At 27.1% G+C, this 15,142-nt stretch overlaps 1 protein-coding gene across 7 annotated transcripts in view; it reads left to right on the forward strand.

Annotated features, from left to right (window-relative positions):
* The window catches only part of LOC106684518 (kinesin-like protein KIF18A), a 27,824-nt gene that overhangs the window by 6,847 nt on the left and 5,835 nt on the right, over positions 1-15,142 (forward strand). For 2 of the 7 annotated variants that reach the window (XR_010843484.1, XM_024358675.2), the window contains exons 6-15: positions 87-286; positions 789-878; positions 3,092-3,271; positions 5,685-5,876; positions 5,952-6,131; positions 7,161-7,280; positions 7,444-7,561; positions 9,658-9,792; positions 11,908-12,001; positions 14,221-14,316. Coding sequence is in view for 4 of the 7 variants with exons in the window: in XM_024358675.2 (XP_024214443.1) it covers positions 87-286; positions 789-878; positions 3,092-3,271; positions 5,685-5,876; positions 5,952-6,131; positions 7,161-7,280; positions 7,444-7,561; positions 9,658-9,792; positions 11,908-12,001; positions 14,221-14,284 (1,373 nt within the window). In the remaining 3 variants the exon portion in view is untranslated. Of the gene's footprint in view, positions 1-86; positions 287-788; positions 879-3,091; positions 3,272-5,684; positions 5,877-5,951; positions 6,132-7,160; positions 7,281-7,443; positions 7,562-9,657; positions 9,793-11,907; positions 12,002-14,217; positions 14,317-15,142 lie in introns of all 7 variants that reach the window. The other 5 variants (XR_001343709.3, XM_014426643.3, XR_010843485.1 and 2 more) reach the window with 3 other exon arrangements.

Below are 15,142 nucleotides of genomic sequence, written 5' to 3' on the forward strand. Positions count from 1 at the left end.
GTCGGATGTTAAAAAGAATAAAGTTGAGAGATAAGAGATCAAAATTGTTTAAAAAGAATTTATTTATTTTTACTTGCCTTTTTTAGGAAACTGTATTAATGCTCTTGCTGATGGGTTGAAGCATGTACCATACCGAGATTCTAAACTAACTAGAATATTGAAAGATTCTCTTGGAGGAAATTGTCAAACTATTATGATAGCTAATGTATCTCCTTCTTCCTCTGCATTTGAGGATACTTATAACACATTGAAGTATGCGACAAGAACTAAATGCATTAAAGCAACAGTAAGAGTTATTATTTTAATTGATTTTCTTTCTCTTGTTTATAATATGCATTACTAAATAATCATTTTCCTCAAAAATAAAATAATTGGTTAAATCAGGTTTACCTGTTAGTTAATATTTCCACTTATTCATACTAAAAATAAATGTTTTGTTATTTTTTAAAACTCTTGTACTACTGCGTAACATATGTCAATAAAAAATCTCTGAATTTTTGTTTTTAAATTTTATTTATTGATACCAGTAATTGTTATGCCGATTTTTTTTTTTTTTTAAATCAGATTACTAAGAAAAGAAGGTGAAATATTTTTTACCTGTATCAATCATGATGCTGTTTACTTACAGGATATAAAAAAAAATAACTATTTTTGAGATGTAATACTAGCTTATTAAATGTGAAAACTACCAAAAAAGAACAGTAACTCCTTTAATACTGTGTGATTTTATTACTCAACATAGTATTTAATCTGCTGTTTTTTTTAATATACATATATTTTTTTTTTAGATCTCCAAGAATGTGATGAATGAATCTTTGTCAATTCCACAATATAAAAAGATGGTTCAAGAATTGAATGCCAAAATAACTGAAATTCAGGTATTTTTTAAAATAAATTAGGTGATGAAATTAAAATTATAGCTTAGTGAAAAATATTTTTTAATTTTGATATTTATTCTGTTTTTATGGTATCTCACATTAATGCATTCAAATATACCGGTTCTAACTAGGGATTTTCATTGCTGAATTTACGTATTGATTAAAATGATCACTACAAGTATAATTTATCAGTATAGATCACTCTCATGAGTGGATTTAAAACAGGACATCAAAAGAAAGAGAATTTTAAGGAAATGTGACGAATCCCAAATTTGAATATTTAAAATTTTATTTACAAACTCAGATACTACAAACTCCTTGTTGTATTGAACCAAAATTGAATATATAACTTTAATAAAAGTGATTTTAATACTACAACAGCGGTAATTTAGAGGATTGAGAACATATAAATCGGATTTTAATTATTTTCATGTTAACATCAAAATTGGATTATCCATACAGAATTTATTGGCCTTTGTATTTTAAAGCCCTACAATTTTACTGTTTTCGAAATAATGCAGGTCAAAGTCCCACCTACTGCTTGGAGTCACTCTAATTTTGGTTATAGCTTTCTGAGTGTCATATTATGTTCAGATAATTATCACATGTTGTTACAGTAGAGTGTCAATTATCCGAACTGGCTTCATGGAAGTAATACCAGGAGGGGTCAACATTGTCATTCCTAGAAAATAAGTTTGAAGAGAATTTTGTCTAAAAAATTATATTTCCTGGAACTATTATAATGGAACTCTAGTCTTGTTTTTTAATAAGTACACTTTTAGCAGTATGAGGCTTTTAGTTTTTTTATGAAATCAGTTTTCCTGATAAAAATCATCATTTTTTTTCTTTTTATACTAATGTGGTTATTGTTTGGTATTTTTCTTTTTTTAAGTGATTTTTGATTATCCAAACCACACCCGACGAAATTATTTCGGACAATTGACACACTACTTTATTTAGGTTTCTATAAATGATAGAGGAAGAGCTTATTTATTCTTTCCCATGTATAACCATAAAACACTAGGGATATTCATGCATTCATGCTAACCTGCTAAATGTACCTAAGTGGTAAGTGCTTGGTTGTTCCCATATTAATTTAAAAAAATAAAAATAAATATGGGTACACTGCTGTGAAATGATAAAAATAAAGCAGTAAACTCATGTAATGAAAACTACATAATAACATTTTCTATAAGTTTTACAGCTTTAACACACTAGCACAGGTTGCATAGATCCCTATTGTTAAATATTGATACTGCCGAGAGAAAATTAAAACAGATTCTCTTCTGTATTAATCCTTAATTCCCACTGGGTATGCTAGTTTTTTTAATTTTAATAACATTCTTATGAAAATTAAATTAAATTAACATTATTATGAGAAGAAAAAAAATGTATAACTTCTAGATATAGACTAAGTGGGAATGTTCAACATCAATAATGTTTTTTATATTGAAACATGAATTAATTTATTTTGTTTAAATAAAATAAATTTTATCCAATTTTAGTCTCAAAACAATGTATATTTCTTTACATGTCCAACTTCCCACTACGTAGATTGTTGTGATAAATTGAAGTAGTGAAAGTTGGCTGTGACAAAATAGGGTAATTGTGGGCTGAAATTAATGACCTTGGCATGATAGATTGCATAAAGTTTTTTAAAATTTATGTGGTTCTAAAATTGTATTAAGATTGTCCTTGAAATGGCCAAATTGGCCGGGATGTCAGACTTGTAAAGAAATATAAATTGTTTTGAGACTAAAATTGGATAAAATGTATTTTATTTGAGAAATAAAAATCAGTCTCAAGAAAGTGTAAAGATTATATATAAATTAATTTATTTTATGAATTTATATATAATTAAAGTTTCCTATTACATTAAAAACCTTGCTATAATATGATTACTAAAGCATTAGCATTGTGGTTATCATTGATTAATTATTATATCCAAATTTTAAAATCTAGAACAATTAAACTTTTATCATATGTTACATATGGGAATCTATAATTTTTTTAATTTGTATTTTTTTGTTACTCCTGAATGAATGATCACTCTTCAATAATATATTATTGTTTCTGGTGTTATGTTAATGGTATTATCGATTGTTTATTTTCTGACTTACAATTTGAAACCATGTTGATTCATGTTAATGCCTTAATTTTCATGTGGTTATTTTTAATCTAATTGTTTAGTAATTATATTTTAATCTTTACAGGGTGGCTTATCATTTCCTGACATCAGTAATTGGAAAAATAAAATAGAAACTCTTTTTGAAGAAAGAAGAAAACTTTATAAGGAGATATTGCTATTACAGAGTCAAGGAAAACTTACTAATTGGCGTATCCGTCAAAAAGTGCAAGCTCTTTCCCTTCACGACCCTTCTTCCAAATTGCAGGTGCTTATTTTAAAATAAATTACTATAGAACAATAAGATAATTTAGGTGGCGGTCAGAAAAAGACTAAAATAAAACAAATTATTATTGAAAACCAACGATAAAAAATGTTAAACAAAATAGGATTTTAAACTGACGCATATAAAACTCAACAGAGAAAATATAAAGAATTTTATAATTGAAATAAAATAGTAATGACTAATACAGTAATGAATTATTATTAAACTTTACAGATAACGTAATTCAAAATAATTAATTAAAGTTATATAAAATATAAAGAACAAAAGAAGGAAAATATAATGAGGAAGAATAAGTCTAAACTATAATATTGATAATACTATGATAATTTAATCTAGAGATAGATAAAAGTAGAATTAAATAATATAGAAAGTGTATCTGATCTTGTATTTGTGTTGTGGGCAGAGAAAAAAAAAAATCAAATTTTAAGTGAAGAGGCAGGGAGAAGAAAAATAATTTTTTTTTAATGATGAGATTATAGTTGACCGTGGATAATATATATGAAGGGAGGATGGTTAGGGGTGCGGTCATAACACAAATTTATTGTTTTATTATACTTATATCTAGCTCTAGATTTATTTATCGTTCTATTAATACTCCTTTTACTATATTTTCTTCCTCATTATATCTTTCTTTCTGTTTGTTTTACTATGATATTTATTGTTTACAGTAATTACTATTTGTTACTACTCCAGCAGTACAGTTTTAGATACTTATATTTTAGCCATGCTGAAACTTGAGTTCCACTATCTGTCACAATACTTAATTCGTATTAATACAAATTGTGTCGCCTAAGATTAAATTTCAACTACATTTATTTCTTTTATTTAAACACTAAAAATAAATTAAATAACAAAACACATTGTTTGTACATAACTCCCTCATATAATTGTTACAGTTGATCACTGTTTTATCTTCTGGGTCCATTTTTTTTTTCTGCTTCAAATTGGGGACACATTTTTTGTCCTACTATGAATAAACCTTAAAGCTGTTGTAAAACTTATTCTTGAGCCATCAAACCATTAATCTCATCTTCCTTTCTTTTTATAGTAGGCAAATAGGCAAAATGAAAACAATGGAAGTGTGGAGGTAAAACACTCAAATGAATTTACCTATCATGGCTATACTCACATAGTTTCTTCAATATCATAATTTTGAAAGTATTTCTATAAAGTGAACGATTCCCTGATCTTAATTATTTTTATAGAAATCTCAATAATAAATGACAACCACTGTTTTAAAACTATACGCATAAAGAAATAAATTGTTATAAAATCAATATTGCAAATACTAAAAATGATTTAATGGGGTTATCCTGTCAACAGAAAGGTTATGTGAAATAAAAAAAAATCAATTATTTAATAACTATTGTTATAAAAAAATTATCAGGCTGACACAATGTATGCTTCCACACTGTCAAACTTGTGTTAAAACAACCATTTTATTTAGGCATTTTTTGGCATTATTATTATCTTCTACAACTTCCACTCTTAAATATTATTATTTCTAAAATCTTTGGCTTTCTAATGATATATATTATGTCGATAATAATGCTCTTATTTCTGGAAATGTATTTTCAACCTGGAAAAAATATATTTTCTTTTATATATAAGAAGATGGTCAGGGTTGCGGTCGGTTTTTGACCGCAACCCTGACCATCTTCTTATATTTAAATCTTTACGGTCAACCATATATACATATATATATTTTCTTTTATCTCTTTATGTTAATTATCAAATCCTTTCATAGTTTGTATTTATCAACATTGAAGTTTATTCAAACTGTCAATGAGTATAAGACCTAGCTGATTCTAAAGACCATTTCTTTGTACACTAGTATCCATTTTTGAGAGACTAAAAAAAAAAAAATGTGAACAAAATCTACTCTATACAGTGGCACTTATTTATCAGTTGATTTTATCGAAAAAGTTGCTGTCACAGTCCAGGCATAACCCGCCTTGCCTGAAATGAAAATGTATTTTCCATTTGATACACCTTTTCATATTTCAGCTAGATTACACATCATTTTGGAAATAGTTCTAGATTGTTTGGACTCAACGTGAATTTCCATTGAACTTTTCATAAATGTCTGATGAAATCTTGAAAGAAATGTTATGGTGCTTAATAGTAAGCTATATTATGACGTCAAAGTCAATGTATTACTACTATTTTTGAATAATAATGGTCTCCGATTTATAATCTTATTTTACCAAATTAAAGCTGAGTTAAATGTTTTTAGCATATCGTTGGTATTCATATTCAGGGGGTGTTTTTCATCAGCCTGTTGTATTTTAGGAATTTTCAAATCAGTATCTAGAAATGTGATGTATGAATTGCTTATTAATTACCAAATATGTAATATTACTACTACTAATGTTAATTTGTTTCTTGTTTCTAGTGTCTAGATAGATTAGCAACCAGTATAAGTCAGTTAAAGGCTCGTTCAGATAGTATTCGTGGTCGCATAGCAGAGTACAGACCATTGCAGGAACAAAATGACAAACAGATAGAAAAATTAGAAGAGGAAATAAAAAAAGAAGAAAAGATCGGGCCTATGATTCAGTTAATTTTTGATTATCAGAAAGGAATGGTAAATTTATTTTATATTTACAATTAAATAATATTGTTAATAATATTTTACTGATATATTGTCTTTTGAAATCAGGTTGAATTAGAAGAACATAAAATACGTTGCAGTCATTTTGAAAAAATTGTTAAGCTTAAAGCTAAACATGAGGAAAATTTGAACTCTACAATAAGCACTGTTTTGCCTATCTTAAATCAGTATCATACACTGATGAAGGACAAGGGGCAGGATAATCAAGAACTAACAGCAAAATATGAAGTAAGTAATAAACTCTTAATTGAGGTAGAAATTTTATTGGTTTTGGAAATAGGCTACATTCAAAGACTAATTACTAAAAAAAAGAAAAAATTGTACCAACGCTTCTGCACCAATATTTGTGTTATAATGAAATTTGTGAACCATTGATATTTGGTTTATGAAAAAAATTACGTTTTATCTGAAAAAGGAAAAGGAACATTAACATGTGTTAGTAACATGAAGTGTCCAAAATCAGTGAACCTTAAAGGAACTAATGGCAAGTTTCACCCATCAACCTGAAGGAACACCCATTTAATTTCTACTGAATTTATAAATCTATTTTCTGTTGTTGGCCTTTCCATTTTCTTTTGATCCTGGGCATTCCCTGATGCACCCTTAACCTTTGTAGTTAGAAGTACTAACTAACTTGCTTCTTTCATATTTTTGATCAATTCCATCACTCTTCTCTTTACTTCTGACTCCTCCAGTTTAATTCTGAAATTTATTACCTCAATACCCGCTCCTTATCTCTCAGTTCCTATCTTTCTACATTTATATTCTACTATCTCTTCCTTTATATATTATTCCTCCAAAAATCATGATCTTCCACTCTGAATTCAACTAAATACTTATTTACAATAATTAACTTTCATTTTCTTTTTATCTTACTTTTGTGTAAGAAGAACTATCAAAAATGTTATAATTTAATTTAAAATAAAATTTTTGTTAATATCAAATGATTGTGCACAAAAAATTTGTTCTATTAAACTATTGTTCTGTTATTTACTCTGATGGCAGGGGAGACGCATTTGTTGCTAAATAAATAAACTTATTTTTATTCATTTCATTTCAAAATTCACTTTTGGTTAGATCTATATGCTCTTTTCTAGTTACGGTTTCTTTTTTTTGGTGTAATAAAATCATAAAGATATTGGAGCATGTTGAATAGTTCATGTTCAAATGTGATATTTGCTTACTTGTGAAAGATAAATCAGTATTTTTAATTTTAATAATACAGAATTATAAATGTATTACCTTTGGTTGTTTCAGGATGCACTAAGAAGTTTAGATGGAGTAAAAGGTGTCAGCTGGCTGGGTGATGAAGAAGAAGAAGAAGAGGATTCTGAAGATTATATCCAGCTCAGATTGAATTCAATCAAAGAAAACGATGTAATTAATCTCTTTCCCATTACTATTTATGTTAATTGTACTTTTTAATTTTTACTTTTAATATTGATTATTTCAGTGGATTTTACCTTTTGATAATATTTATTGTAAACTTATAAATATATTGTGGAAAATTATGTTTTTAAAATTTACTTTTGAATTTCAGGTCGATTTGCAAAATGGAGCCAAATCATTGACTACAACTTTTTTCTTGTCTCCAATATATCAATTATCAAAGCCAAAGAACAACAGGATAGGAAACAGAACACCTTCACCTGCGAAAAGTATGTTTCCATTTTAAATGTCTTATAATAATATATTTACAAAACTGCTCTTGTTAAGCCACCTCAATTCGACTTTGTCTCCTTGTCAGAAAGCTTAACTAAAATAAACGCTGGCTCGGATATAAACATTTATTTGCAAATTAAATACAAACCAATACATAACTTAAATTAAAAAAAAAAAAAAAAAGAGAAACTTCCCAAATAATATAGAACCCAATTAAATTTTTTTAAAAAATCCTTCTCTTGAAGCAAATTACAATTAAAAAAATTGCTAATTAAAAATTTTTTGCGAATTGATGAACTCTGATGGGTCGGGGTCCTGATGTCTGTTCCAAAAAGTCGGAGACGTTAGTCTCAATCCATGTCGGTGGATACCTAGGCTACTCGACAGGGCTACTGACATTAGCCCACTGTAATATTGTTGTGGCTATCCCTACTAGCCGGTATTTCACTGTATAAACATTACAAGTATAATTTCCGTCATGCAAAACAAAATATACTTATCTTAAAAATATATAGTGAACAATGTAATTAAATATATTTATGGCCTCATTAAAATATTTACATATTAATTAATATATATGGCGTTAACAGCTCTATTAACAGTAACAAACTCAAATTCAATAAAGGTAGGACTAAATGTATTGTATGTACTCTGGTTTGTTAATATTACATTACAATGAGTAGTGTTCAAATGGTTCTGTACTCATCCAATGTGACAAAATTCAAACAACTAATGGTGACATCACCACCCTATTTTATGAAAACTATTCTGATTGACAATACTATTGTATTTATTAAGTAATGACTTTTGAAAATACAGGAACCTAGAAGATTATCTTTCTGTGTTGATATATTATTTTGTCAGCGATCAGTTTCAGTATCTTGATCTTCATTATTCTAATATAAATCACAATAATCAATATACAAATAAATTTGATAAAAATAAAAATTGATATCAACAAGCGATTAAAGAGACAGACAAAACATAAATAAACTATAATATCGATTGCTTACTTCACAGTGGTGCTTAGTACATTGCCGCTAACTTTATGAAAAATACAATTAAAGGTTTTTTCTTTTAGAAACATTACAAATTTTCAATTAATTTTCCTAAAAGAGAGAACGTTTAATGTATTTTTCGTAAAGCTAGTAGGAATGTACTTAGCACCACTCTGAAGCCATCGATACATACTGTAATTATAAACACCTAACTCATATTTATAAAATATTCTTTCACTCATAATGTCATTTATGTATGGTACAGGAGTAAATCTATATTGTGTACCTGTTGTTTCTCTAATAACTTAAAATTTCCAATAATTATTAAGAAACTTTTAGAACAATGATCAAAGCACTCAAACATATTACCAACATTACTTAACATTAACATATTCACTTTCACATTCCAACTGTTATTACAGACTGGTTACGGAAAAAATTCTGTAACAAATTACCTCATAACATAAAAGATATAATAAAACAGTCATGCGAGGTAATGACCGTATGGCTGAAGAGGAGCCAGATGATAGACCAAAAACTTATATTCTTAAATTCATTAGTTATCAATACCGTTGATTGACAAATGTGAATGAAGATTTCAAGTTAAAAAATATCAGAATAAGTAAGTATTAAAACTGACTTGTTAGATTATTTCCTGTTAGAGACATAAAATGATCTATTAACATAATGTTGTTGAGAGCAGTCTCTCATCTCAATCCTTTTACAATTAAACAAAATGAAACATCTTTACTGGCTCTTTTTTAAAAAACATTTTTCTCCAATTAAGAATAGTAATGATATTATTTTAAATGATTCAATTTTCAACTGTTGTTTATGTTAAGTAATTTTGTGTTATAAAATTTGGTATGGACAAACATCTTTATTAGCTTTATTTTTCATCATTTTAGTAAAACGCAAAGTATTTATTTTTAACGATGTCAGTTAAGCGTTTTTGTCTTTGACTCATCCTCCAGATTATTATATGTCATAAGATATTATTTATTTTTGTTTCAATAGTTGTTTAAAATATAATTTATAAAATTTAAGATAGTTTCAATGATTATAAGTTATTTTATTTATTTTCTGTTGTTTAGAACCAAAATTCATTTTGAAACCGACAAATGCGAGAGTCAATTTCAACCAGAAAACTCCAATTGCCTTTAACAATAAGGAGAATGTAATGAAAAGGACACCATTAACAGCTACAGCTGCCAAGCTAAAAACCCCAGGTTAGTACAATGCCATGCTAACTGATTATTTAATGTGTCATATGTTGCTTGAATTTGATGTTATGATGTGTTTACGGTGTATTAATTTTTATTAACCACTGCTATATGTTTGTGTTATTAATAACTGTTTGAAAGGAGTTTTCAATTAAGTTTATAAAAACTGGAAAATTCAGCTTTTAATTATAAATGTATAAATAGATGAGTTTCTAGCTTTTCATTGAAAACTAGTGGCAATATTTCTCCTGTAGTCGTCATGAATATAGGGGATCTCTAAAGTTCATTGTTCCTTTTTATCCTGCTATTTCTATTTTTGTGACAGAAACTATATTCTGTAAAGGGCGTTTGTTTGTTTTTGTTTATTAAATTTAAGAATAAGATTAAAGTAAGTTTAATCTCATTCCTAAAAAAATTTAAATTCAATGACCAGCAACTACACATTGATAATTCAAGGTAAGTTCAAAATTTATAAAGTCTCATTTTTTGCCCGATTTAAAAGGAATCACAGTGCACCAGTGAAGATAATGAGTAAAATGTATAAATTTTATTAAATTCATATTTTTTATAATGTTATGATAACTTGAATTTATTGACAAATTTCAATCCATATTTCTAATTGTTTTTTACTTTTTTTAATTTCATGGGTTTTATATATATATTTTTTTTTTATCACTGTAACTTTACTCAACACTTGTTGATTATTTTTTGCCCAAACAAAAATTTTACTTTGACTGAATAACATGGAACCAAATTTATTCCTTGATGTCTGAATTGTAAATTAATGAAAATTTTTCATTTTTGGTAGTGAGGTAGCAAAAACAATGAATCTAAATGTTAATATTTAAACAATTGAAACTTATAGAGTGAAAGTGCCATTTTATAAAAATGGATCTAAATAAAGAAATCAGCTACTGTGGAAAATATTGAGGCATCATGTCAGAAAAAGTGAAAGAAACGAGTATACAAAATCAATGTTTTGATGCCTGCTGTCGTCATAGACTTGTTTATCCACAATCTTGCTAGTATTGAAATGTTAAGGTGTTATTTTTCTTGTTAACATAAAGCAATGCATAGACAGCTTCGCTAAGTGTATATGAAGTGCATTGCTTGACTAAAGGATAAATGATGAAATGGTCAAAATAATGTTCGCAGAACAGTTTAAAAGAAAAAATTGAGAATCTTTTATATCTTATGGCTAAGGCCTGGATTTTCAAGCAGTTAAAATATACAGCTAAAAATCTTTTTAGATATACAATAAGACAGCTAAAATATACTAACATATCTACAGAAGGTTCTGAATAAAAAAGTAGTTGGAGTGATTACAAATTCAATGGAAATAACTTGTTTTTATTATTATTTTCATAAACTAAAATATATAAATAATTAAAATGGATTAAAAACATAACAATTAAAATCATGATAGCTCACCTGTATTGACATATTGATTGATCTCTGATCTTTTACTTGAAATATGTTTTGAGTAATAGTTGCAAGAAACCATTTTTCTATCAATTGTAAAAACCGTTTCATTTTTGGTTTTGGATAGGTCAGTCCAAGATTTTAACTTTGAACTGAATGACATACTTTTGGCATTATAAAAATAAGTATTGTCACTTTTAAAAAAGTAAGCAACAAACTTGAATTGCAATGCTATGTTTAAAAGGAGGAGTTTAATTCCAGAATATAAAAGAATCCTTCCCTCCTTTTTTTTTTTCATGCCGTTTTTCAATTTCAGGTGCTTTTTAAATATTGCTCGATTTAACTATCTGAAAGTCTCTTCTTCTTGTTTTAAGTAATTATTTCAAAAGTGATATAGGACCGTCGTTACCTGTTATCTGAAATAGTTTGAATATACAACTATATGCATTTATAGTCAAATATGCTACTTTTATTTACTAGTTTACTAGAGTGTAAGATACTTAATAATACTCACTGTATGATTCACAAATTTTTCATTTTTGTTTGTCTCAATATCCACATTCATATTTTTCATTCAAGTACAAAAATTATTTGATAGGATTACTGAATGGTAATTATCCATACCAGATGCTTATTAACAACCATTTAAGCTTAAAAATTAATTTTAAATACTAATTAAATGTTTTTTTCCCATTTAAGCTGTTCCGAATCGATCAAATAACAGACCACACCCTTATCGCAGGACACCTTTAAAACAAAATATTAGTAACATTGCCAACAAAACAATTGTCAAGTAAGTGATGTATTTTATTGATTAATCTGTTTGTACTTTACTTATCTTCATCTATTTGCATGCAATGTGTTTCATCTTTTAACATTAATTGTAGTTTTCATCATAATTCATCTTTGTTATCACTAAACCATTTAATAATTTCTCAATTAATCACTAACACATTGAAACATTTTTGTAAATCTGTTATAGAAATTTTTTTCCTGTACCTTTACTATTCTTGAAAAAAATTTTTTTAAAATAAATATATAAATTTAAATAGAATCGTGGGTTGAAATTCATTCATTATTAAACATACTGATTTGCAAATTTAAGGTTACATCTCTTGATTTAATTTCTTTGTCCCCTTTACTATATACTATTGTTATCTTGATAAATCTTTAGTAATGTTTATTTTCTCATTATAAAGATTTTTTTTTATCTCAGTGCATCTGATCATTGGTAGCATCATGTATGATCGGTATTATTTATTAGTCTATTTTTGATCTGATGATTCAGCTTTGACTGTTTTTATATCTATTCATCAATTTATTTGGCTAGAAATGCCAAAATTTCTGCTAATTAACTTGGATACAGCCCATTGATTAAACAACTCCAGTCAGGTACATATTTCTCTGTCCTTCAATTTCTTACTTCTAATATCCTATTGAAGCATTGTTACTTAATTCTTAAATTGCACAATATTGTCAAATTGTTTCTATATTTATGACACTTCCTTTCAAAACTCCCATTCCTTGTGTTATTCCATCTGGATATTTTCACTTACAGATATATGGAATATATAGTTAGATGAAGTATTGCGATCGTGCAAAATTTTGAATTCAAGTTTTTGACAGATATACAAGTTTTAGGAGTCCCCTTAGTCCAAATAATCAAGACTCGCAAAAAGGTCTGTGTGTGAAAAGTCTAGCTGAAAAATGGAAAATCGTACAAAACTGTAATTGCTTGGGATATTACAGCAAATTTTTCATTAGAATCGACTAACCAAAAGTGATACTTTAGAGAATTAATTTGTCATTTTTTTTTAGAATTTTCTCCAAATGGCTCTAATGATTTTCATTAAACTCGGCAAAACAAGTTCAATTAAGTGGTCTATGATATCAGATAGGTCTTATCCTTTTTGAAATAGTATAGCATTGCTTAAATAATGAAATTTTAAAAAATCTTCCTTTTTAAAAAACCTTTAATTTTGCTTATTTTGAATAAATAACGAGTTGTTGGCAATAATAAATAATGGATAAATATAAAATTGTAAGATATTTTATAAATAATTGAAAGAGAAATAGAGGCAGGAGTTTGAATCGGAAAAAGCCAAAACTGCCCTATCTACCCTGATCACATTAATATACGCATGGCTTCATTATTTTTTGTCAAAGTATGTTATTCTTGGCAGGAATAAAGTTGATGTTTGTTATTTCACCTTGATAAATTCTAAATCATGATAAAATCCACAGCACACTAGATTTTTTTTTTTATTGCTCACTTACTCTTGTTTTGATTCAAATGGCCAATTTTGGCTTTAACCTAGGAAATACTATCCTAAAACACAATTGGTTCTGAAATTGAGGTGCCGGTTTGCATAAGAAATCTGAAGACGACTGTGGTTAAAAATCAAGTTAACATCTTAAATTAAGATTCTTAAAATTACTATAATTAATTTTTAAAACTTAATTAATTTACTATTTAATATTTACTGATCAGGACTGTTAACGTGTGAAACATAGTGGCCATAAACTTGAGATTTTGTTTTAGATTTGTTTGAATATTTTATGGAGGATTTTTTTAAAAAATCTTTTTGGTTATTTCCACAATCTACAAGTTAAGGTTTTTTGAGGCCTAGGGATCTGTCTATGGATTATTGGTTTGTGGCTGATTTTTCCCTTCTACATAAATAACTTTATGGAAATGTTAGCCTATTATAGAGAAAAGTCACTGTACTTTAAATAGACCAATGATTTACTTTCCATAACATATCTCTTACCGTTCAGTGTTTTTACTAAGCTTTTATCGTTTTTAGAGTAATTATTATTTAATTATAAGGAAATAATTAATTTAAAAACTTTTAGTTCTTTGGACTTTGTAGATAGTACTTTTGTTTCTATATATCTTTTTTCCCCATTGCTGGATTACTGTTTCTATTAGTATTGTTAGAAATTTTGTTTTCTAATTTGTATACGTTTTATAATTGTTTGTGACTAAACCACCACATTGAAATTTAGTAGAACTGCAGCCCCTGAGAAAGGAGTTTCCAGTATTAAGACACAAATGACAAGAAGAATCTTATAATGCGTAGAAGTCCGTTGCCTATGATATTTGTAGTAAGTTTCAAATGGAATTGGTATAGTATTACTTATTGCAATTCAAATTTTTTTTCTTATTACTTGTATTATAAAGTTTTTTCCTTCTTAAGTAATTATATACTATTTATAAAAATTCATAAATTTGTGTGAAGAAGGAACAAAATCTTGTTTTTTTACCAATTTATTTGTTAATTAAATATAATTAGTCATTTAGAAGAACAATGATTAGTGAATTTAAATATAATTTTGGTTTTATTATGATTTCATTTTCTTCTAGACCAATTATTATTGATGCAAAGAATCTTGTCTTTTACGATGAATAGATTTATCTTTTAATTCTTAATGGTTCAAAACAATCTTAACACCTAGAAAAAAAAAATTTCTTTTATCAATTAGTTAATTTTATTTATCAGATTTTGTAGGCTCAAAAATTCATTTACTTGATGTTTATAAATTGAAATAATTTTAGTTAAATTTTGTAATTTCAGTTATTTCGATTTACCAATGTCTAGTAAGTGCAGTTTTGGGCCTACTAACATACTAAAGTCAATTCACAAATTTTTACAGTTGTTTCATTATTCTTCCGGAGCAGTGATATGATAAATTAAATTTCCTATTAATAAGTAGGAACAAGAGAGTCAAGTGGGTTACTATCACTAGTGTTTTTTTGGGGGGGGGGGAGAAGAGAGAAGCAAGGGATCTGAAAATGCATCTGGTTGATGTAATTTAGTAATTTGTATACTTAAATCTCTTTCCTATAAAAATATATAAATGGGTCATTTCATAGTGGTAGGTTATTTGTAACATTGATTTTTTTTTCTTCAAAATAACCTATGTATATATA

This window comes from Halyomorpha halys, unplaced genomic scaffold, assembly GCF_000696795.3.
Source record: "Halyomorpha halys isolate HHAL.00 unplaced genomic scaffold, Hhal_1.1 Scaffold587.1, whole genome shotgun sequence".
NCBI classification, from domain to species: Eukaryota; Metazoa; Arthropoda; class Insecta; order Hemiptera; family Pentatomidae; genus Halyomorpha; species Halyomorpha halys.